The sequence below is a fragment of the Lissotriton helveticus genome, chromosome 4_1, assembly GCF_964261635.1.
Source record: "Lissotriton helveticus chromosome 4_1, aLisHel1.1, whole genome shotgun sequence".
Lineage (NCBI taxonomy): Eukaryota > Metazoa > Chordata > Amphibia > Caudata > Salamandridae > Lissotriton > Lissotriton helveticus.
This window is the reverse complement of record NC_136063.1, coordinates 167,085,173-167,107,827: the sequence shown is the minus strand read 5'-3', so window position 1 is coordinate 167,107,827 and position 22,655 is coordinate 167,085,173. Positions and strand designations below refer to the sequence as shown.

Below are 22,655 nucleotides of genomic sequence, written 5' to 3'. Positions count from 1 at the left end.
GACAATGATCATTCACCTCGGTGCACGCTTTTGTAATGATATGCACGTTTTTAACAAAAGCTGAAATATCCTATGTGTTCTATCACTACAATAGTGACAGGGGGGGCACGGTGCAGTTAAAACTAGGGTTGTTTGCCTAGCGCTTTCAGAGCTTGACAGCATCAGGTATTCAGCAGCATTAGTTGCACGTTTGGTCTTTTATTCTTGCTTTTTCCTGACACGTGTTTTTCTGGCTGTTGTGTATCCGTGTGTTTACAGCCATCGGTTAACCATTCATTCTGTGCAGGGCCTTTTGTGACGAGAAAAAAATCATGGCAATGGTGATGACGCATCGAAAACGAGTGAAAGATTTGTGAATCGAGTTGTCTCATTACGCACTGATCCCACTTATCACAAAATCGCCCTCTCTCCTTATGTAACTTCTGGCCTTTAGTTTACTGCCTCAATTCTGTGTGAGAATGTGTACAACTCGAACATGCCGAGTATATTACTCTTAAAAATAAGGGTGTGGAAATCAAAGCTTTTTTGTAAACTTCTCAAGTTCTAAGGAAAAATGTGCAAATATTGCAAAGGTTCATCTCTGCTATATATCATTATTTACCAATAACAAAATGGTTCTGAATACGATGTACTTTACAGGAAACTGTTTGTATTCTCTTCCCATGCAGTGCCACTTTGCAAAGAACAAATATGCAAAATATTATTCCGCAGAGAAAAAACGTGCACACCTTTGCTATTGTATGTAGAAAAGCACTGCAAAAGATAAACTTGTAGAGAAAGTTTAAAATCACTTTCAAGCTCGAGTGGGTTTCGATTATTTGCAGTACTATAAAAATTACATTAGAATGTGATAAAAATATGCTCAAGCAAAGAAAATTAAATGAGGAAACTTCGCAAACTTTGTGAAGAGTAAAAGTTGAAAACCTCATAAAACTTACAACCGACTCTTTCATATACTTCCTACTTTGATTGTAATGTGTGTGGTAACCTCAACAGCAGCACCACTAAAAATGTCGTCACGTTCTCTGGTGAACTCTCAAGGCCGGTGCCGATATAGAATGTATTTATTTTGAAATACATCGCCCCCCTCAACAAAAAAAACTATTGTTCCCCGTGAACATCCTCAGCAAGAGATAAATGACGAATTTTGTCAATGATATACTATTTTAGAAACTGATCCTCGACAATTATTTATACAGCTTTACAGAGGGGCCACTGGTCCGATAACTTTTTGTGCCTGCATCGCACCTGTGAAAACTCCAACCACATAGGTTGAATAATTAGAGGAGACCCAGTTTTTGCGATAAACTATCGCTTTATCAGAGATTTGAAGCACTTTTTGCAGTATGTTGTGACTATTTTACCTTACCCCGGCCTTGCCTTGTCGCGCCGGTGAACGTGGTGGTTTTCGGCGAAGACAGTGGGGCTGAGTAAAAAACACATGTGCGCCGCTTATCTGTGGCACGCAATGCCGTCCAAGTTTCCAAATACGTTTGCAGTCAATTACAAAGTTTGCGTAATCCACCAAGAACATACCTCATTCTCTGCCAAATGATGTGCCTCTAAGCACGGGACGCTTTGATCGAATTTACGGGAAGCAGGCTTTTTACAAGCACCCATAACACAGATTTTCCCATTGATAAACACCGGAAGCAGATGTCCGGCCCGCCGCCTGGTTGTGGGCGGGGCCGGGAAGAGGTGGGTCCGCTCCGACTGCCTTGCGGAAGCTTTGCCTGTTGTCCTCCGGTCTCCCGAGTCGTGAGGGAGACCGGAGATGCCGTGCCAGCCATGGCGGGGGGGGGGGGGCCCCGCGCAGAAGAGGGAGCCCCCGCGCAGAAGAGGGAGCCCCCGCTGGAGAAGGAGAGACCGGCCCGCCGCCGAGCGCCAGCCGACCCGGTGAGTCCCGAATAGAGAGGAGGGGCGTGAGGCCTCATGTATGCGGCGGCCGGGGGCGCTTCTATGTATGTGTGTGTGTCTCTGGTGAGGTAAGGGGGGGGAGCGTGTGTGTATGCAGTGTGTGTATGCAGTGTGTGTGCGCGCATGTGTGTGTATGCGACGGCGGGGGTGGGTTCTCTGTATGTATGGGTGCGTGCATGGGTGCTCGTGTGTGTGTGTGTGTGTGTGTGTGTGTCTCTGGGTATGCGCATGCGTGTTGGTGCTTCCGAGGCAGGAGAGGGGCACGGCGCCGGGCGCGCCCACGAGGTGCAATCTGCGCTCGTGCACCCTCTTGTCCTCATTCACAGAAACGGGTGACTATAGATGTCTTCGCAGACTAAGCAATGCTTCGCATTGCTTACGTCTAGCTCGACCTAAAAAGCAGCAGAAAGGAAGCAGCGCCTGCTTACGCTGTGCATTGTCGTTTGCGATGTATGCACAGTGCAGAGAAGCACCTGGCACTGAAAATCACCGCAAACCGCATTTATCCAACGCACTCCACCGCTTGCGGAGCACAGCAGAGTTTATTTTTTTTTGTACTTTGCAGAGTTCCGTTTAGCAGAACTCCGCAAACTCCGTCCAGGCTTAATAACAACAAAAAACTGAAGCAAAGAGCTGCAATCCCAATTGAAAGGCTCTCCACTTAGAACCAGAGTGTTCAAGTTGTTATTTTATTTACGTTTGCACCTACAAATTCAGTTCTTCGCCCCTTTACTATACTTTGTGCATTTACACATGTGCAAAGACTGCTACAATATCCACAACTCTGTGACTATTTGAAACATTCCACTTTTTGGCATGGATTCGTTTGAAAGGTGTGCAGGTTACCCTTTGTATGTAGACCAGTTTTAATCATTATAAAAATCATTACGTGGCACACTCCAAGCTTGTTTCTTGAAAGCTCTCCGCCTGGCTAACAAGTGTTTGTTCCTTCAGTCTTAAGAGTCTTTATTTACTGAAATTTAGTCTGGTGTCATTAATTTCCATAGCTGCAGCTGTTCTATGTTTAGCATTTTTTTCCTGTTTTAAATCGGTTTCGTGAAGGGAAAGGAAAGGGCATGCCAAGGATGATGGGATAAGCTTCTTTTTGGATCAGCTGGTCGCCTGGGGCAAGGGCGAAGTCAGAACCATACATTTATCTTGAGCTTTGCTTGGTCCACTCAGCTATAGTGCGCGTGGTGTACTCTCATTCACCTGCAGTGTGCCGAGATTCTCTAAGTAAGACCCAAAGGAATGACAATCCTTGTGATCCATGGGTTGTCTTGTGTGCAACTTCTGCAACATGGACAGCTTGCACAGCACAGTGCCTAATATACTTCGATCCAGGTGTCCCCTGACCGGCCATGCCCAGACAATATGTACAGTTCCAACAAACCAGAACGTTTGTTTTAACCAGGGGCAGCTCCTCTTCAGTGTCTTCAGGCTGTATCTTCGCCACCTGGGAGCCGCCATAAAATTCAGAGCCTCTGCTCACACTTGTAGGAATTGAATATAGCAGTTTTCATGCAAACACAACTTTCATGTTTATATGAACTCTGAACTGCGCGGATCTGCCCTCGCGGCCTTTCCACCAGGCTCTTGATGACAGGAGGAGGAAAGGGCTGAGTGACGATCCAGCTACAGAGGGTTGTTTAAAAACGCAGCACTCAGTAGATGGATGTCTAGGTTGCATATGTGAGAGCTATATAGGTCAAGTACGATCCTCTAACACATATACAATCCTTTTTATTCAGCAGGCTTACAGCGCATGCCGCAGGCAGCACTGAATATCTGCTAAAATGGGGCAGTCGGGGCGCACATCATTCTCTCCCACTCACTCTCAGGAGCTGCAAGGACTATCTTCCATTCAGGAAGGCCTTAAAGACTTATCTTTTTCCCAAGTAATTGCTGCGCGTTTGCTCTGGTCTTGTGTGGGGGTTCTCTGATCAAAGCGCCAGGATGCCCTCTGGGTGACAGGTCTGCGCTCTAAAAGTATGCGAAATAAATAATAAATAAATAATAAATCCCTGAGGACAATTGGACGCCCTACAGTGTAGAAGCGGCAAGATCCTCAAAAGTGTCCCAGCGGCAGGACCCTCATCAGTGTCCCAGCTTCTGTGCTCACAGTCCTATCAGGAAACTAGGAGAGGACTTGAAGTGGGCCTTCCTTTTAAACCTGGCCCTGCTGCTCTGTCTGGCTCTTCGTTAGAAATCATGACTTGCTGGTTTTAATGTCCACTGCTGGATTCCTGCTCTGCTGCCGCCCTCAAGCTTCTGAGTTCGTGACTGTAAAAGCGTGGGTGTGTGCAGTTGCTTTTGTGAGCGAGAAATCGTGAGTGTGATTGTATGGGTACACTTGTGTGTGAGGGCCCCCAGGGTAAATATTGAAAAACCTGAGGTGAACTCGTGGCAAGTATTATACTTCACCACTTTCAGGGATTTCCAGTCCCTACTGATTTTAATGTAGCTGCCAAGTGACCCATGCTACTGGGTGTTTTTTCGTTGTTACTGTGCAGTAGATTATTTGAATTAAAAATACCATTTTGAAATGATTTATATGATTACCTTCTATGATTTATAAACATATATATATGTGCTTTTTCAACTTTGGCATGCTGGTACCTGTAGTTTTTAACTCAGCAAGTATTACCCCAGTGGGTTTCTGTCGAGATAATGTTTGATTCATAGTCCAGTAAAACCCCAGTGGGCCTCGAAGCCGATCTGGCAAGAAATTAGCACAGTCTTGCAATGCCACTCATACGACGTAAAAATCCTTTCCTTCGTCGTCGGCCCCGCAAATCATTCAGCGGTGGCAAGTTTCCTGCGGCCAGGCTGCCGCATATAAGTTCCAAACGAAGGTTGCCCTGACGTGGAAACTCGCCGCCAGCAAGACATAAATCCATGACAACTTGCCTTTTCAGTTCGTAGTTATTTATTAAAATCCTTACGCGTTTCAAGACCTCACGGTCTCTTCGTCAGTGGAAAGGAACATTAAACCACAGAAAGTGCTTGTCAGGTATTTAAACGCATGCGCTATATTTTCTACAGGTGTGCTTTTTAAATTTTGGCATATATATATATTAAAGTTATATTCCTTTGTGGATTTCCTTCTGCCTTCGTTGAGTAGGAAACAACGTTATCATTGACTTAATGCAGCATTTATAGCTTTAGGCAGGCAAGGTTTATGTCTTTTTGGTATGACGGAAACTTTAGCCAATGCTAGTGTTTTAGCCAACAATACATTGCACTATGGGATATGGAGTCACACTTTTAACATTGTAAGTATTGCTCTAATATCAATATTTTTGGTTAGGCAACAGGAATGGCGAAGCTGTCACACATAGCGTGGATGTGCTGCAGCTATGAAAACGTTTACATCCGTAACCCACAGAGGTATACCCTATTCAGGAGAACACTTTCGTTGCTGCAGTAGGTTCGTTCTGGCCAACGTTTATAAAATAACTTGTTCTCAGACACTTTTTATAAGCCATTCAATAAACTTTCATAAAGCAGCAGTGGTAATATGCATTTTCTTTCTCTTTGCACCTCAAACCACTAGGGCTTGTTGGGACAATCCAACCCCAGAACTCTTAGGTATCTTGTTCGCAGTTTAGCATCTGCGGTTAATTCCAAACGTGCTAAGACTATCTGAATCCCTGCTGGTGTCACGGAACGAGTGAATATGACCCAAATGGGAAAGGGAGTCTTCTCAAACGTAACAACGCCTATGAGATCGTGTTGGGCCATGCAGACTAGGTGGTGTGCTGTTGCCAGCTGATTCGGCATGACAGTGACCCAATGCATATGCAATAGGATTTTGAGCGTCACTGAGCTGTGCAGCTCACAAATAAAATAGAAAATCGCTGCAATTCTCTGGAACTGCAAATATTTTCCCAAGTATGTTATTGGTGTTTGTGTAGCACAAACCTAGCCAAAATATAACGCTGCCCTGTGCGGGATCAAAACGAAAGATACAGTCAACAAATGATTGGCGAGGGTTGCTGAGCTCCAAAATGGGAAGTTGATTGTTCTTTGTCGTGTTGCAGTGGGGTTTAAAGAGATGGATCTTCATCTCTTTTCTAATTTAAGGCTGGTTTAGGCCGGCAATGATGGGCACAGGGATATCATTCAGATCTTGAGTGTATAAATGGAAAAGACCTTAAAAAGTGTCTTATTATTTTATGCACTTCATCTTTAGACAGATGGTGTTCTGGCTACAGTTGTGCAGAGCGTTACCTGTGTGAATGATCACTTACTCGTGATAGCTAATGACCACAAGCCCCAGTTGCTCACATGTCAGGGATCAGCACTGCACTATCCACTCTGGATTAAAAAAATGGATCCTACTGTTACAAGAATACATAACTTCACAACGGACGTCCAACCCAATTGATTGCCTGCCACCAAAGCATCACCTTGCCAGCACTGTTTCAGGGGATAAAGCATTGGAAACAGATGCATATTCCATTGGTTAAGCGCAGTGGCTCCCCTGAAAGCAAGAAGTCTTCAGAATGATTAAGGCAACCCAGGAGTATGAATGTCTGCAAGCTAAACTCACACCAGCTGCAAATGAGAACACCAACTAAAGGCCAATCTATATCAAGCACCTCAACTTTGAAAGTCACTAAAACAAATCAAAATGTGTGTACAATTAAATAATGGTTTCTTAAGCCAGGTTGGTTCTACGATGGTCTCTGTCATCATGCCCTAGTTCATTAACACATCCCATTGTACAGTTGGGGCACATAAGCACCAGGGTATTGTCAAGCCTCAAGCCTACATGACAGAATGAGTATTGTTCCCCAGTCAAGCGGCTAGTGAGAATTGATGAAGCACAGTGCCTAGTGTGCCATGCTGCAGAGGAGTAACATGCCTTTCCCCAAATAAAACCAGCAGACAGTAGCATGGTAAACTTGGATAAAATAAAGTGCAGACATTTGGAGCCTATCAGATGGAATACGGATATTGGTGGGAGCTGAAGATCACACCTGCTGTCTCAGACTACAAATAGTTCCATCTGCCTCTACAGAATTCGCAATACTGGAGTTGGGTACAGTCCTGGAAGAGCACAGCCGTCTTAAAGTTTAAGACAGACACTTGTCTCCCAATTTAAGTGGGTGACTTAAATATATACCAGCAATCACAGCGGTTATGACATCCACAAATGAACATCACAGTTGCCCCAGGCCAATGAACAAGCTTGTCGCTTTAAAGGAGCCCTCAAGAAGATGGTCGGAATTGCAGGAGAGCAAGATTTTGAACTGGCTGTACCCTGCATGAATATCTATTCACATGACACTCATCTACCCTATGAATACCAGCAACGACACGGATGGGCAGGGTAGCAACTAGACCTGAACTTTAGATGGTTGGTGGGGGAGGTTCTGGGGAGCGGGTTAACACTCAGCAGTGAGGATGAGGGAGCCACTTCTTGGTATGGGGATAGAGCTCTCTTTATTGACAATATGAGAAAATGGACTGACAAACTGTGCTTTTTAAAAATATTGGTCAGGATTAATGATTAGAACAAACGTTTTGTATAGGCTTGATGCTCTTTAGAGGCTGTTGATAATGATCTTTGAAAAGCGGATTGAGTGCACAGATAACTCAAAATCAGTTTCTAGAGATTAAATACAAATCACATGAAAGCCTTCTCCTGCAAAGTTATTTCAAGAAGATGATGAAGATCACAAATGCTTCTGTGGAAGGACCGTGTGTTCATCAAATAATTATCATTGCAAGTCCAGAAAAAATCTTTTGCTCCATTGTTTACCAAAGGTACCTTTTCAGTCTGCCTATCTGCACATTGCAAATCTACATGTCCGAGACTGCACACATATATAGGCCTCAAAATATGGAGTGTTGTGGGTTATAATGACCCTAATGTTCGGATATGTGACTGTCAAGTAACTGGTTTTATTTTTGATAGTCCCGAGGCTGATTAAATTACTGCCACTTAGTTGCAATAGTACTGTCATTTACTTTGCCACAACTCTGTGCAATACTTGCGGCCACTAGAATTATGCAATTCTGGTGCTGTGTTGTTTTCCACTTAATTATGGATTTTCCGTCTTGCCATATAATTCATCATCTTGTGCATAATTTGAAGATTTTAACAAAAAAATTGTTTGTAGCTCAACTGGATCCAGAGTTACTAAAAATGCTGCCAAATATGTTGCCACGAGGTGGAATATCCTTTATCACGGAATGAGAAGTCAACGTTGTTTTATTTAGGTGTAGGTGGTGCACCTGTGCTGAAATCGTGATATTCTAAACATGACAAAATAGGGATGTGATAGTGCCTCAAAGTGTACTGCATTATGCACCACAATTTGTCCTTTCTTGCTGCATAATTTAATTAATCCCACCGCACAATGTGTTCATCCCTTGCAGTTTGACGCCAGTGGCTCTGGCTATACTTAATGAGTAATAGAGGCCTGTGGGTTCCATATTGGCTTGTCCTACTATGGCTCGGTAAAATGGGCCAAGTACAACCACTGCAGCACCTACTCCTCAGTGGTAGACAGGGCGAGCAGTCACAGACTTCTGAGGGAGGTCGTTTGGGAGTGCTCCATCATCAAAACCAGCTGCATTATTTACAAAGCTATCATGATCAGCGCCCCCGCCTAACTTGCCGACAAGCATTCGATCTCTGGTGGATTCTGGCACACCCGCAGCAAGGATGCCATCAGACTGGTGACTATGAAGTGTAAAAAACACAAGACAGCAGGCTTCTTCTTCTATTTATGCTTCCAGTATCCGGAACAACATCCTGTATCCATTAGGCCTGCCTCAACACTGCTCCAATGTAGGACGGAGTTAAAGACTCATTTCATTGAACACCCTATTACGATCTTTTAATTGTCCACAATCCCGCATCCTGTGCTACTTTCTTGACTTTATGCTTGTCTTTAACAATGTACAGCGTTCTGTTGCCTTTTGGTCAAGTTCTCAGTATAGACAGACAGACACCCCTGCCACAAGTGCTCCTAGTATTAGAGCGCATCCAGAGCGGGTGTGCACCTAGCAGCCTACTTTCCAAAGGCGAGGGGAAGTCTCTGGAGTCTGACTTTGCTGAAAGAAACTGAATTGTTGGATGAAACTGAATCTCTAACCTAAAGTGAGCTGAAGCCAATTTGTTGCTGAGCGAGGAAAGAAGTCTGCGAGCCATGCAGAGGTATGACTGGCCTAAGCTGCTTGACCCCGTGACCTGTGTTAGTCTGCCTACTCTAGGCAGACTGAGGAGACTCATCTATGTGCCTTGAGGCGCATCGGCTGCAGTTCTCCAGGAGGATGATTCCCATTGCAATCACAAACAGCGGCCATCTCCACTACCCCAAGAAGAACGAGCCCCAGGTGGATTGTGCTGCAAACCGGAAGCATGTGTGGAGGCGGAGTTTGCTGCTATCATGAAGTTATGCTGAGGTGCCCTCCACCCTAGTCGAGAAGTATTATTACCATGTTGGAGTGTACCGCCATTTCAAACATTGTGCCCGGGGGCCGTGCTGCTGCCTTTCAAACAACTGCATACCAGGTCCTTTGATGCTGCACCTGTGACCCTTGTGGTTGCTGCTCTCGCACTGGTTTGACATCTGACCTCTGTGGTCCAGGTACTGAAACTCGTCTCTGACCTAGAAGAAGGCCCTTCACTCAAGGGAATTTTCGAAGCTGCTCTTGGTGATGTTCTGCTGTGGTCCTGCCTGGACCGTGGCTCAAGCCTCAAGCTGGCACTTCTCTCTCCGAAGTGGGAGTGAAGATCAACGTGTGCTGCAGACCCCCACTGCCGGCGCTGGACTCGAACTGGGCGAGACTGTAAATCTGAGCAGAGGAACTAAAGACTGAGGCTAAACGTCAAGGCAACCTGCACCCTAAGCCTTGAGATCTTCTGAGATACACTTAACCCGAGGTGGGATGGCCTAATTAGATTCATTTTAGGAAGGAAACGCCTACAAGGCAAGAAGTAAAACACTGACCTAGACATTTAGCTGTTGTGCTGCTGGGTGACTGTTGATAGCTGAGCTCGAGCACCCCCACACGACCTTTCTCAGAAGCCTGCTACTGCCCGCCTTTTCGAACACAGAGTTAAGTGCTGGAGCGTTGCCTCTGCCCATTTCGCAGAACCATTCTAGAACAGGCCCCAGGACATCAGAGGCAAATGACCCCTGCTCCTTCGGCTGAGGCCCATTAGCCCCTGCTTGGCCCATTGCCCACTTAACGGGGTCTGATTTGGATGCTCTGAATAGGCCTCACAGGAGAGTCACGAAGCAACTACAGGTTAGTAGCATTACACTGCCAGTAATGCCAGATGCTCCAAGGAGACATTCCAGACCTGACCAGGAGTCCATATTTTACAACCAGCCATGCTGCATGCACTGGAATCCACCTACAAGTGTCAGAGAACCAACCCCCTATAAGAATAGGCATCCTACAGCAAGCATATAGGAAAGTGGCAGTGAGCTGCCCATAATAGACCTCATAGAGCGAGCTCCGCTTAAAGGGCAGTGAGGTCCATCACAAGTGCAGGGGCACAACATATTGTGTGGGTGGTGTTAAAGGAACCAAAGTAAAACAGTGCATGAGTAATTTTCGGGATGAAATATGTTTAAATTACCAGTCAAGAGGGGGAAAGACAGGCTTAGGTTCAGAAAGGGATGTGGCCGGGAGGAAACGCTGCTGGAGTTCTGGCCCTAGCCTTTAATAGTCCCTAACAGTCACAAACCTCTCCTCTTTAATCTGATGTGTGGAATTTTGCCTCTCTAGACACCCGGAGAGGATGAGGATATGGAAATTTAGGAGTGGGGCTATATGGGAAACACAGTATTTATTGTACACAGAGCCTGCAGCACCCACAAAACAGATTGTTTATGGCCACAGTTACACAGGATTATAGGAGAAGAGGGTTGGAGCAGTCCAGGTAGCAAACATTTCTTGTTTTGTAAGACCTATGTGAATATGGTACTTTGAAGGATTAGGGACTAGGACAGAGATGAGGGTGAAGCGATGCAGGCAGCTACAATGCCTGAGAGTTTATCCAGTCACTCCAGAATTGCCACTGTGGATGGAAACTGAACCACGTGCAATACAACAGGGCCTAAATCACTCTCAATACTTTTTGCTTCAGCCAACACTAACCCGTGATCAGAGACACAGGCTGGGATGGCTTGGGTGTGCAGTTAACAAGCAACTCTCCCCTTGCTAGGCCGATCTACCCAGGAGTGTCACAGAGATGGCCACTATAAACAAAAAAAATCAAGTAATGCAGGTACAAAGCAGAGAAATCATCAATTCATACACAAAACATCTTCAGTGGCAGGAAAAAAGAACACAGGCAGTGCAAAGTACAACATAGTCTCCTACATCTACAATACACTTTGACCATTACCTTGGGCCACGGAAGCAGGTCTATGAGCATAAGGTAGAAGCATTGATTAAACCACAGAATGCAACTTTTCTTTGGTACTTTTTAAAGGGTACAACGAAACTAAAAGGAACCTCAGTTAGTTTTGTACATAGGTTTTTTGGAACTTTTTGTTTGGAAGGCAAAGTCCTTCTGATTGTTTCTGCCATGTCATTTGTTGTAGTGAGAATGTGACCGGCACCCCTGCTGTGTATTTGTGGATCGAGATAGTGTGATAACAGTGGTTTCTTTTCCTGTTAATCTATTCCAGACAGTTAGTTAGCTCACCTTTTGCTTATGGCTACCTTTAAATTCGAACATATAGGCTTATAGACCGGGCATGGCCAGCAATGAAAAACTCAACACAGTATAAACTGATTAATGGCCTGCTAATCTGAATTGCTCTGTCTTTGAGTCTGCAACCCCAGCGGTTATGTTCAAATTGCAAGTAACAGTTCTTATTTTTATTTTTTTAGGTCTGCCCTAGGTAGTGCTAGGTAGTCTTTGAGACCTGCTGTTTTCGGGATATGGGCATAAGCTCCGCCCATCTTTCTAATTAGCTCTCTTTAATGTCATTCATAAATGTCTGCTTTTCATTGATTAACAAGCTCAGTAGTCCCTCCTTTTATATGTTTGTAACCTCCTATAAGGACTGCCCCTGTTACATGTGCTGTTACTCACTATATTATTTATTAGTTTAGGGGCACTCCTTTTTTTCCCCCCTTTGTGCTTCTTTAAGATCCATTTGATCCCTCTCTTTGGCTGCAGCTGCCTCTTTCACTTTTCAAGCACACTGCATGGCGTCCCGGACCCTACCGTCCTATAGCTGCTGCTGCCTGGTTCTAACGATACCAGCTTTCCTGCTGGGTAATTAGTAATGAAGTGTGATTTCATTTGGACAGCAGGCATGGAAGGTGTGCGGGGAGAACGGGGCAGCTTTGCCAATGCACACTAGCCGACCTCGGCGTGTTGCTCTCTTCTGAAAACTCGGTGTTCAGAAAGCTTGGCCCGTCTCCGTCGTACACTGGCCTTCCGTCCTTCTCTAATTACTGGCAGCATATAGCCTTGCACGGCTTCAGCTAAAAGCTGCTCCATGCAGGGGCCTTTCGGGCAACGCAGGCATTCAAAGGAGCACACCGTGTACCACTTAAAATTTAATGTATGCACTTTTTGCATTTACCCAGTTAAATAATAGCTGGGAAATCAGAAATTAAGTGCGCCTAGGCCGTGCATGCGCTTGCCGATTGGTAGACTGCAATTAAGTGCGTAGGCAGTGCACACACTTACCAAGTTTGCTTTTTATTGCCTAGCCATCTGTCTTATCTCAAAGCCTTGTGGACAGCCTCGTTCCCCCTCCCTCCTCTACTATAAAGTTGTAATTCCACTCTTCGCAGTCCCTTGGCCTAAGATACCAAAATGTAGCCCTCGCCCCCGTGCTGCCACGCTCCAGGTTGCTTTTACCCTTCCTCTAACGACCTCTATTTTCTAACGCAGTAAACTTTGTGTTCCCTTAGCATCATTTCCTTGGCTGGGGTACCAATAATCCGGCAGGCATTTACTTAGAAGTACTTCCAGCTTGTGACTAAAGAAACCCAGCATTTAAGTATTCATAGGGGCTAATGCTGTCCTCAATAAGCGCTGCTGCTCGGCCACCCATGTGGTTTCTGGGCTACGTCTCTTGCGCCGCCCTCTACCACCTAGCTAAAAATCCATCCATCGATCCACTCCCCTAACTCCCTCACTATACCAGCACCCCATCGACAACCATATGCGGTCAGTGTGCTTTTCAAAATCACAGAACTGCATCATCGTCCCACCTGCCTGCATCTTAACACTCAGAGGTTGTGCAGCATCCATGGTGTTTTAAAAAAAACACTGTAGCATACTTAATTTTAATGTGTCTCTATAGTTTTTAGCACTTTTTGTTGTCTCTTTCCTGTCTATCTGCCCCTTTACTGTCTCCCCGCCTGCCCCTTCACTCTTCCTCTCTTTCCCTTCCACTCTCTCCTTCCCTCCACCACTCTCTCCTTCCCTCCCTCTTAAGAACCCATAAAATGCTGCAGTTTACTTTGTCTGGCATGTATTTGCTTTGTTTATTTTCTCTCTGGATCCCCGCCATTTGTTAATTGCGAATTCCTACATTAAGAAACATTGCTATTTGCAACGCCAATAGCTAAAAATGTAACTAATGCAAGGCCTATTGATTTGCGAATGCTTGTTCTCTTTTGATGTTCCACCACTGCGCTGCTGCTCCACTTGCAGCGGGTGCTGGAGGGAGGTACCTGTCTTCATCAATTTTAGTGAGCCGCGAGCCATTTTCCTTTACTTATATTCCAAATCATAACAGTGGCATGAACATCAGGTGTTTTTTTCCGATAAGGCTAGCGCTTATCTTTATCGTAAATACTGCGGCCATCTTATACATACCTAGTTTGACTTGCAGTACTGCCCACACCTTCCTGCAATCATTACTCATGCCATTTATTGACTTAACATTTGCATGTTAAAAGTTTAATTAAAACGAAAACTCATTGTACTAACTCATGACTTCATCATAATCACATGATTGGGGTAAAAAACACAGACAACATCCATATGGATAATGCTGTTGCCATAACTGTTAATTGCAGTTGAGCAGATTGTCCAATCAAAACTAGCTGTGTCATTTCATTGCTAAGAACAGGCATAGTTAGGTGCTGCTGCTTTCAAATTACGCCTGAGGAGCTATCATTTAAGTTCCCTGGGATTTCAGCTGAATCATCCCGGTAATGTAATGTGTATTGGTGATGTGTGGTTCAGCTAAAGTGCCACATAACCTATAGACATTTGTAGAATAAACGAGCTAATTTACGCATAATGTCAAAGCAAAATTGTTCATGGTTCTGTGGGCAGTACTCCTGTTTATCACTATATAAAGAATTAAAATGTAACTCTTTGTTCATATTGGCAATATTAGATTCAACTTAAATGCCACAAAACCTATTGACATTTATCGAATCAGTAGTCTCATTTGCTCATCAAGATGTTCATGGTTATGTGGATAGTTCTCATCTTGATTACACCCTGGGTGGGCGGTCACCGCTAAATCATGAAAAGGTAACCCCAAGGGAAAGGGAGAAGACCTAATCTCGCCTGTCAGATAAATATGCATGTTACCTCACATCACTGTGCCCCACACTTGCACCACAGTTTCATATTTCAATAACCCATACTCTTCTAAGTGAACCTAAAGCTCCTCCTCCTTTTTGAGACGCACTGGCGTCATGGTCTGCTACGTGATGATACATCTTGACTCGAGTTGTCTATGTTTATGTACCCTGTCTCCTCCTATTTCGCCTCTTGGTACCTCATTGAGCCAAAAGAACTTCAAGTGGCTCCGATTGCTATCATGCATGGTTTCAAAATGTCATGCAACTGTATGTTGCATTATTCTTTGTGATAGCACACTTGTGCTCCAGTACCCGCTTTTAGGTAGGATGCTTGGTGCTTTCAGTAGACTTCCTTTCACAGGGACGTATTAACCATATGCTACAAATTCTGAATTGCAAGCCTTCAGTTTTGTATTGGGACATTTTCTCTTGATTCCCGCAATTTCACATTCTTTCACTTTGCTACTTCCCTTGCAAGCCTTACATCATGTGCATGTAAGAACCAAGTAAAAGTTCTAATATATTTCCATTATTAGAAAATCACCCTGTGTTGGAAGAGAGAAGACACAATAAACACGTGGGGAGGTATTAAGGGGCTCTTTTGAAACATAAGACCGATGCAGTTCTGGTTTTTGGTTTAAATCCCAGCAACACATTATGTGCCTTTAGTGCCTCAGATGCTCATGGTAGTTCAACAGAAAGGAAACATGGTGACTGCCACCTGAGGATGGGACATTCTAGTGTCCCACACACCTTATTGGCCATCCTGATGAGCTTAACCAGAGAAAAATCCCTAATACTCACATAATCTGGAAATGAAAAGGAGGGTGGTGTGGACCTGGTCCTCAATATCAGGTTAAGAGGTCCTGAGTTTGTTCTAGAAAATCATAGCTACTTCTTGATCCACTGACAGTCTGTGCTTGACCTCTCAACCAGAACCCACAGCATAGGGTCAGATGATTCTCTCAGATACCCTGCTGCGTGGACACTTTTAATTAAGGATCTGCAATACAAGACCATTCTTCAAGTATGACCTTGTGGTCTAAATAAAACTACCTGTGTGGCAGGAAGATCCATCACATTGCCAGGGGGGATGTTTTCATTGTTTGCTGGCTACCATGCTGCACACTACCAATCTTTTACCTGACTGAATTGAACAGTACCTGGAATTCTCACAGAGCTCGATGTATCAAAGGGTTTACCCATTCGGTGTCTATGAGGAGATCGATTGAGACATAAGGTCAAAGATGGAGACTTTGGGAGGTAGACAACATAGTGCATGGATATTAAGCTCTGTTGGTAAATTAATAAAGCTATGTTGGTAAATTAATAATACTGATTGGCTCTTTCTGTTTTGTTTACTAAAAGGTAAAATCCCTCCACAAAATGTTTTGGCGAGCGCACCCTCTGACCGGAACCTTGGAAAATTTAGGGTAAGATCCCACCATCTATCCTTCTTGTCTACTTTCTAACTATTAGCTTGTCCTGCTTTATTTCCCCCGTGCCAACTCCTATATTATTACATACAATTCTTGCTTCACCTGCCTTCTCCCTTCTTGTTTTTCTTGCTTCATGTCCATATTGTTGTTGGCATGATTCCTTGCTGTGACTCACTTTTTCCTCTTTTGCTGTTTTGTTTTCCATCTCCAGTGCTGAATGTTTTCTTTCCCTCCTGTTGCGAGATGTGCCTCTTCCTTCCTTCTCTAGCCGCCCTCTTTCTGTGGTCACTTCAACTCTGCATGTGGCACTGCTAAGTTCTTGTACTGTTGTATGCGTTCCATCTTTCACTTTGCTGTGTTCACTTTGTCAGTCACCTTTATGGGTCAATTTATCTCCCACCCTACTGGGCTTCCTTCTTCTCCCAACCTGCTTGGTCACCTGTCTCTCATTCTTCAGTTCAACTGCTTCTATGCTCGCCTAGTTTTCCGTTTAACATCCTATTGTAAGGTGCCTGATTCGCCCTAAAGTGCCTATTTCCTCGTCAAGAGAGACCAGATTTTATCACGACTGTCTGCAGTTCTTGATACTTGTGCTCCTTGATACTATTCTGAAGTCAAACACTTCCGCAAAACACACCTCTGATCTCTTGAGGTCCAGTCTTCTTTGGCTCTACAAACTGGACCAAATATAGCCCCTTCATCACTTGACACTGTCAGCGAGCAGTCAGGGTCTCCTCCGAAGGGTTAGTGTAGGACTCCGGGGGCTCCGGACTAAACAATCACCCAGCAGCGCAGTAATTGATTGTCCAACCCAGTGCTTGTCGTTTCTAAAAATAAAAGCTCTTTAATACAGTCAAATATGAAATACTACACACTGAAAGATGCAGGTTTGTATATCCATTAGTTTGTCCACTAAATACATGGTTTGAGATCTCCTTCCTCCGCACCTTCCTCTAACTAGTTGTAAGGCCTCTCAGTCTGCTCTCTGTTTTACAGTCTTAGTCACAGGATTTAAATCTCACCAGTGTGAGTCTTTTTTTCCTCCTGCTTGTTACAAATCCTGCAGCACACACCTGGTACCTCCCCGCAGGGGGTTGGTGGTGGTAGGAGAGGGTTGGAGCAACTGCTTCTGCACCCCGGTTCCATCTGTGGAGGTAGCAGCTGCCCGAAGTCTTACTAACGGACAGGCTCTGGATTTGCCTGCAGCCTCCGGTGTTTCGCAGGCCCTCTTCTGGTGCAGGGTGAGTCAGGTGGGGTCATAGTACCGGCAATCAGACACTTCTCAGGGCAGTGATCCGCCCTCACAGCGGTGCAGTCCACTAGGGTCTCACTTCCCAACTTGCAGTGGATCCGCTCGCTTTGGGCACAAATGTTCAGGGTGACAGTCCACTTGGGCGCTCTTCAGGACAGTGCCGTAGTACAGGCCACCAGCAGGGTCCACACAGAGCTGTACGCTTCGGCACACCTCAGGATGGTGCAGGCTGCTTTCTGGGTCACTGGCACAGTCCGTACAGATGCACTTCGGCAGTGCCACGATACAGCCACATTAGGCAAAAGAGCAGACGCGTCTGTCCAGGAGCATGCCAGTGGCTTGCTCACTGGACAGACAGAACCATCTGATCCGGGGTCAGCTGCTTCTGCCCAGTCTGATAGTCATCACCACCTGCAAGGTTGTCACGCTTACTTTCTCTCTTCTGAGGCAGGCAGCCGCCGTGTGCTCCAGGGGAGGAAGACCGCTCTTCCTTTCTGTCAAGACTGGAGGTGATGGCCCCTCGACTCTGGGAAGCAGGCTGTTAAGCAGACACCAGCTCTGCTTGCACAATTATCCTCGGAGTACTATGTCGAGCATCCCCTACTTGGTCAAAGAGAACTTTGAACTGGAACAAGAAATGGGTAAGCAGCTCCAGCTTTTATACAGCTAAAGCAGACCTGATGTTGATTCTCTCTGCACTCTAGAAAGTGGTTTGGGTCCGTTCTTCTTTCAAGCGTCCTTTCCAGGCTGTCTTCCACACACAGCCTTTGTGTAGAATGGTGCTCTTCATAACATATTAATCTCAGGTTGGGTGGGCAGATGATCTCTCCAAGTTGGACAACCTGCAACAGAGGCACAAAGAAGTGGGAGCTTTCCCCACCTGGCAATCAACAGCCACTCTGAACAGTGATCAGTGAAAAAGACAAAAGGCAGGCCTCCCCTAAAGAACTCTCAACAAGAGATTTCAATCCTACCCTTCAACCCACCATCTACCAAATGGCAGTGCTCACGAAGACTAATCTGCAGCTTCTCGCAGAAAGAGCCTAGTAGGATTTCAAAGGGTAGCTCTGTCCTCTCTTTACCCAGTACAGTGTCTGGGTTCTTTCCCCTCTCAGTTTAAGAATGTCGGCCATACACTGCCACTGTCTGGGGAAAATGACCTCCTATGTTTTGCACATGAACAAGCCAGGGACTTCCAAAAAGCCATTAAACCTGTTCACTCCCACACAGAATGCAGGTACCCCACAAAGCAAACATCCACTGGCATGGTAGCTCTAGGCCCTGGGTTAGCGCATAGCATCAGAACCTTGCATAGTGCCCAATAGGACTACACTCCAGTGACATAGATAATAAGATATGGTCATGACTATTGATTCACGAAAAATGCCTAGCTGTAGCCTGCCCTCTAATTGTTAAACCCATGATGATGAAGTTAGTCCACTGTCAAATAAATAAATAAGGCCAATCTTACTCCTGTCAAGGAACAGGCCTAGGCCTTCGTGCACCCACTCGATTACAGAGAGGCTGGGGCCTAAATGAAAGAACAGGATACCACATGCTCTTAATTAGGCGCTCCGACCAGGGGGAACTTTACTGTAAACCATGCAGGGGTCATTCCTGTCCCCCAAAAGTACTTTAATCTCACAGCAAATAAAATGCTACACGATTCGATAGGAATCGAAATTGTAAGGTTGTAATGCCAGTTAAGATCTTCAATAAGATGACACAACCCCCCTCTATACACTCTTCCAGTTCCAGGAGCTCTGTAACGTCTACTGTCCCAAGGTTGAAACTGACTTAGGCATTCATTTGGCACATGTCTGGATCACTTCTGATTACTCCACTGGTTAAATACACTACTTAGTGTAACAACTCTCATCGTAGATGTTCACTTATGCAAAAATGCTGCCACCTTATGTGATGCACCAGCTTCTCACACCAGGATGAATCCGATTTGATGACTTGTGTGTTTTCAGGCTCTCTTTTGGATCCTTGCCCTCCACAGCTTTTTCATAAATGATCTCCAGAACAGCTCCAGACATTATTATACTTATGTAATAAATCCATTATATCGGAGATCGCACCTAAATTCTGGATGTAGGCACTGGTCTTACCCCTGCTGCATAAAAAACGCTAACACAGATCCCCAAAGTGATGAGCAAGTATCAACCAATTGTATTGATTCCCTAACCAATACATTCTCGGAGAAGGCTATTAACAAACCGCTGTCAATTTTTCTGAAAGCAATAGTATTTTACACGAAGCCCAGTCATGGTTTTGCCCATCTTGCGGCACAGAAGCCGCTTTGGTTTATGTTCTAGATGACCTGTGTCTTCTGGCAGTCTAGGGCAGCTCTTCTGTTCTGGTTCTGCTGGATTTCTCTGCAGCCTTTGTTATTGTCTCTCATAATCATTTACTGTACCATTTACAGAGGATTGGAATAGCAGGCTTTGTTCTGACCCGATTGTCTTTTTTGTCTGACTGAGCTCAAGCTGTGCAGCTTGGACTTTTTCAATCTAAATTTAAATCAACGTTTCATGGTGTTCTAGAGGGCTCTTTGTTAAGCCCCACTCATTACATTTATATATGCTCGTCTACTCTCTTGCTCTGAAATTTGTGTCATGCGGATGACACACAGACCCTGATGTCAATACTGGATCTTTCATGTGATGCTCTCTCTATATTTATAACAACTGCATGATGGCAGCTTAGAGTGGATGTGTTTCAAGTCCCTTAAATAAAACCTCTTTGGGTGCAATTCTCTTAAAGGTCTTCCTTAGGGCGTTTGACCTTCATAGTTTGGGATCATCCCCCAATCCCCCTCTGTTCACAATGTGGGCCTTTCTGTAGTTGTTCGGGTCAGTAAACTTTCTTCCACCTGCTTTTTCTTAACCTCTTTGCCGCGGTGCTGAAAAAAATGACACGTGCGCGGTTCGAACGGCCCCCTGGCCGTCCTCCGCACACGCCCATTGTGACGTCGGACGGCCTGGGGCCGTCCAATGCATCGTAGAGGTTAACGAAATTACTTACAAAAATCATACTTTATCTCCCTGATAACACTTAAACCATTAGCCGGGGTTCACTCCACCATTCTCTGTTGCCTAGAGTACTACAATTCTTTGACTGGTCCTCGCCTTTGCATCGGCTACAGAGAAGCGGATTCTGAACAAAGCAGCTTGTTTAGCTTGGAATCATTATAGCTGCTCCTTCAAGGGCAATGCATTCGCTATCTGTTTCTAGAATAATTATTTTTAAGATCCTGTGCATTATTTTCAGAGCCTACCACCACTTTTACCCCACATACTCGCAGTAGAAATGCCACCATTGCCAAACTGCTAGAAATGTAATCTCCTCAGATGAGTGTCTTGTATCAGTGTCAAGAAAAGAAGCTCTTGTATGGGAGGCAGAGACTTCTTTGTTATGCGGCTTGGACATCTAATTTATCGCCACCCCAGCAGCGTCTTATTAACAATCTGTTGCCTTTTTGAAAGGCCTAGAAAACGTGGTTGTTTTCCAGTTACCTCTTCAGTTCTTTTTATCAGCACCAGGACGCCTTTTCAGTAACTGGAATCTCTGGATGGGGTCAGTGCAGCAAGCCTTGCATGCGGCATGATGTGTTTGGTAGTTGCGGCCTTTTAGGCCGAATGCTGACTGGTGCCTAGTCCAATTCATTAGTAATGACGTGTCTATGGCAGTTGCAGCTTTCAAGGATGATTGAGCGCCCATTTCAGTGGCAAGACCGCTCCTCCTCTCCAGCTTCAGCAGCAGTACCACTAGTTATTGGACCCACAGGAGACGACCAGGTGACCTGGTGGTTCCCATACCTGTAAAGTCTTGGTGCATACAGAGAAGGTCACTTCTAGCTTCATTGTGTAGGACAGTCTGTGTTTTTCTGAGTGTTCATCATGCCAGGAACATTGTGCGCTTTACCTTCTGGACATTTTCTCATCATACATGGCCTGGCACTGTTTTTACCCTTCTCATAGACTGACAGATATCTGTGCACTGGGCATCTGTGAACAGATGTGTGTAGTACACACTTCCCCCTGTCCAAAGAAGAATGGCCATTTTCCATCTTGTCATGCTAAACCACGGGTATCCCAGTGGTCCTCGACTCTCACAACACACAGTCATATTACCATACATGTGCCACACACAAACAAACACACACTCACACACACACAAACACTCATCCGGAATGTCAGTGCAAGGTTCTGGGTTTCACATAATAGCAGAAAGTTACATGGGAAGAGTCAATAGGCTCTTCTTTCCTTGACACATAGGAAAAGGTCTGGTGATACCACTGATTCACAAAAGCATTCTGTGCTTACTTATGTGGCGCACCAAGGGTATGAACCACAATACAATGTCCACTATGAGGGCACACTTTGTAAGCCCCTCCAGGTTACAGAATATGTTCTGGACCTCACATTACTGCGGACAGGCCTAGGCCTCTGCACAAAGGCTAAATTAGTGTGATGCCATGGCAAAATAAAAGTTAGGATAAGTTTAACATACAGTTGGGCATGCGGGGGAAGAGGTACACTCCTGTTTACCATGCAAGGGACATCCCTAGAAATTCAAAAAGGAGGAACCCTAGAAAACAGAGCTTCTAATTGTATGCTGTATACACTTGCCTAAAATGAGATATTGAAATATGAGCAAAAAGCTATGTAGAATTCATTCATCAATGTCGATTTTGTTGTCTGTTTTATTTAGGCTCTTGGTTGTAGAACAACTCATTCCAATGTCGCTGTCCCAAAGGACTGCAAAGTGGTCATTTTAGCCACAAAGCCACACATTCTTCCTGAAGTTTTGAAAGAGGTAGCGTCCGCGGTCACCAAAGAGCACACATTGGTATCCTTGGCTGCTGGTATCACGCTTAAAACATTGGAGTCGGTGAGTATGCTTAAAGGTTATCTTTTTTCAGAGTCCCCTGTTCACAAAAACATCCAAATTGCATTTTCACCCCTTCACAGAAGACACAAAATACAAGGTAGTTTTTTTACATACTTTGCAGGTTAGGTGCATCCACTAACAACTATACCTCTCTAATAGTTTAATTTTTCTCAGGTTAGTTGGACGTAGAATATGGCAATATACAGAGATTAGGGAAGACACGAGCATTGCTTATTAGCCGCTTGAGGTGATAGCAGCAGTTAACAAGTATTATATTGGTTTTATCAGTGTCCTTAACAAGAGAGGATATGGAAAGCGGTGTTTGAGGAAAGAAGTGTGCTTATTTATGTGCTGGGTAATTAGTTAGGAAGTGTTTTTGTCCAAGTCTTCAAAGAGCCCGTTTTCCAGATTAGGCAAGAAGACTGCACTGGTGGAAACGAAGTGGGATTTAGTTCTTATTTCCCCCCCATCCCCACCACCGCAAAGATTTTCTTTTTTTCTTGCCCTGTTCCTTATTCCATGTTAAAGCTGCATTCCTAATTTGTGCATTGAAAAGGCAACACACTTATGTTGACAGTGAGTCTACTGGAATATCCACTGTGGCA

The 22,655-nt window shown here is 44.8% G+C and overlaps 1 protein-coding gene across 1 annotated transcript in view; it reads left to right on the top strand.

Moving 5' to 3' along the window:
* PYCR3 (pyrroline-5-carboxylate reductase 3) overlaps positions 1-22,655 on the top strand; it is a 62,781-nt gene that overhangs the window by 2,424 nt on the left and 37,702 nt on the right. Inside the window, exons 2-3 of the mRNA XM_078686646.1 lie at positions 15,829-15,893; positions 21,871-22,050. Coding sequence (XP_078542772.1) covers positions 15,829-15,893; positions 21,871-22,050 — 245 coding nt within the window. The remainder of the gene's footprint in view (positions 1-15,828; positions 15,894-21,870; positions 22,051-22,655) is intronic.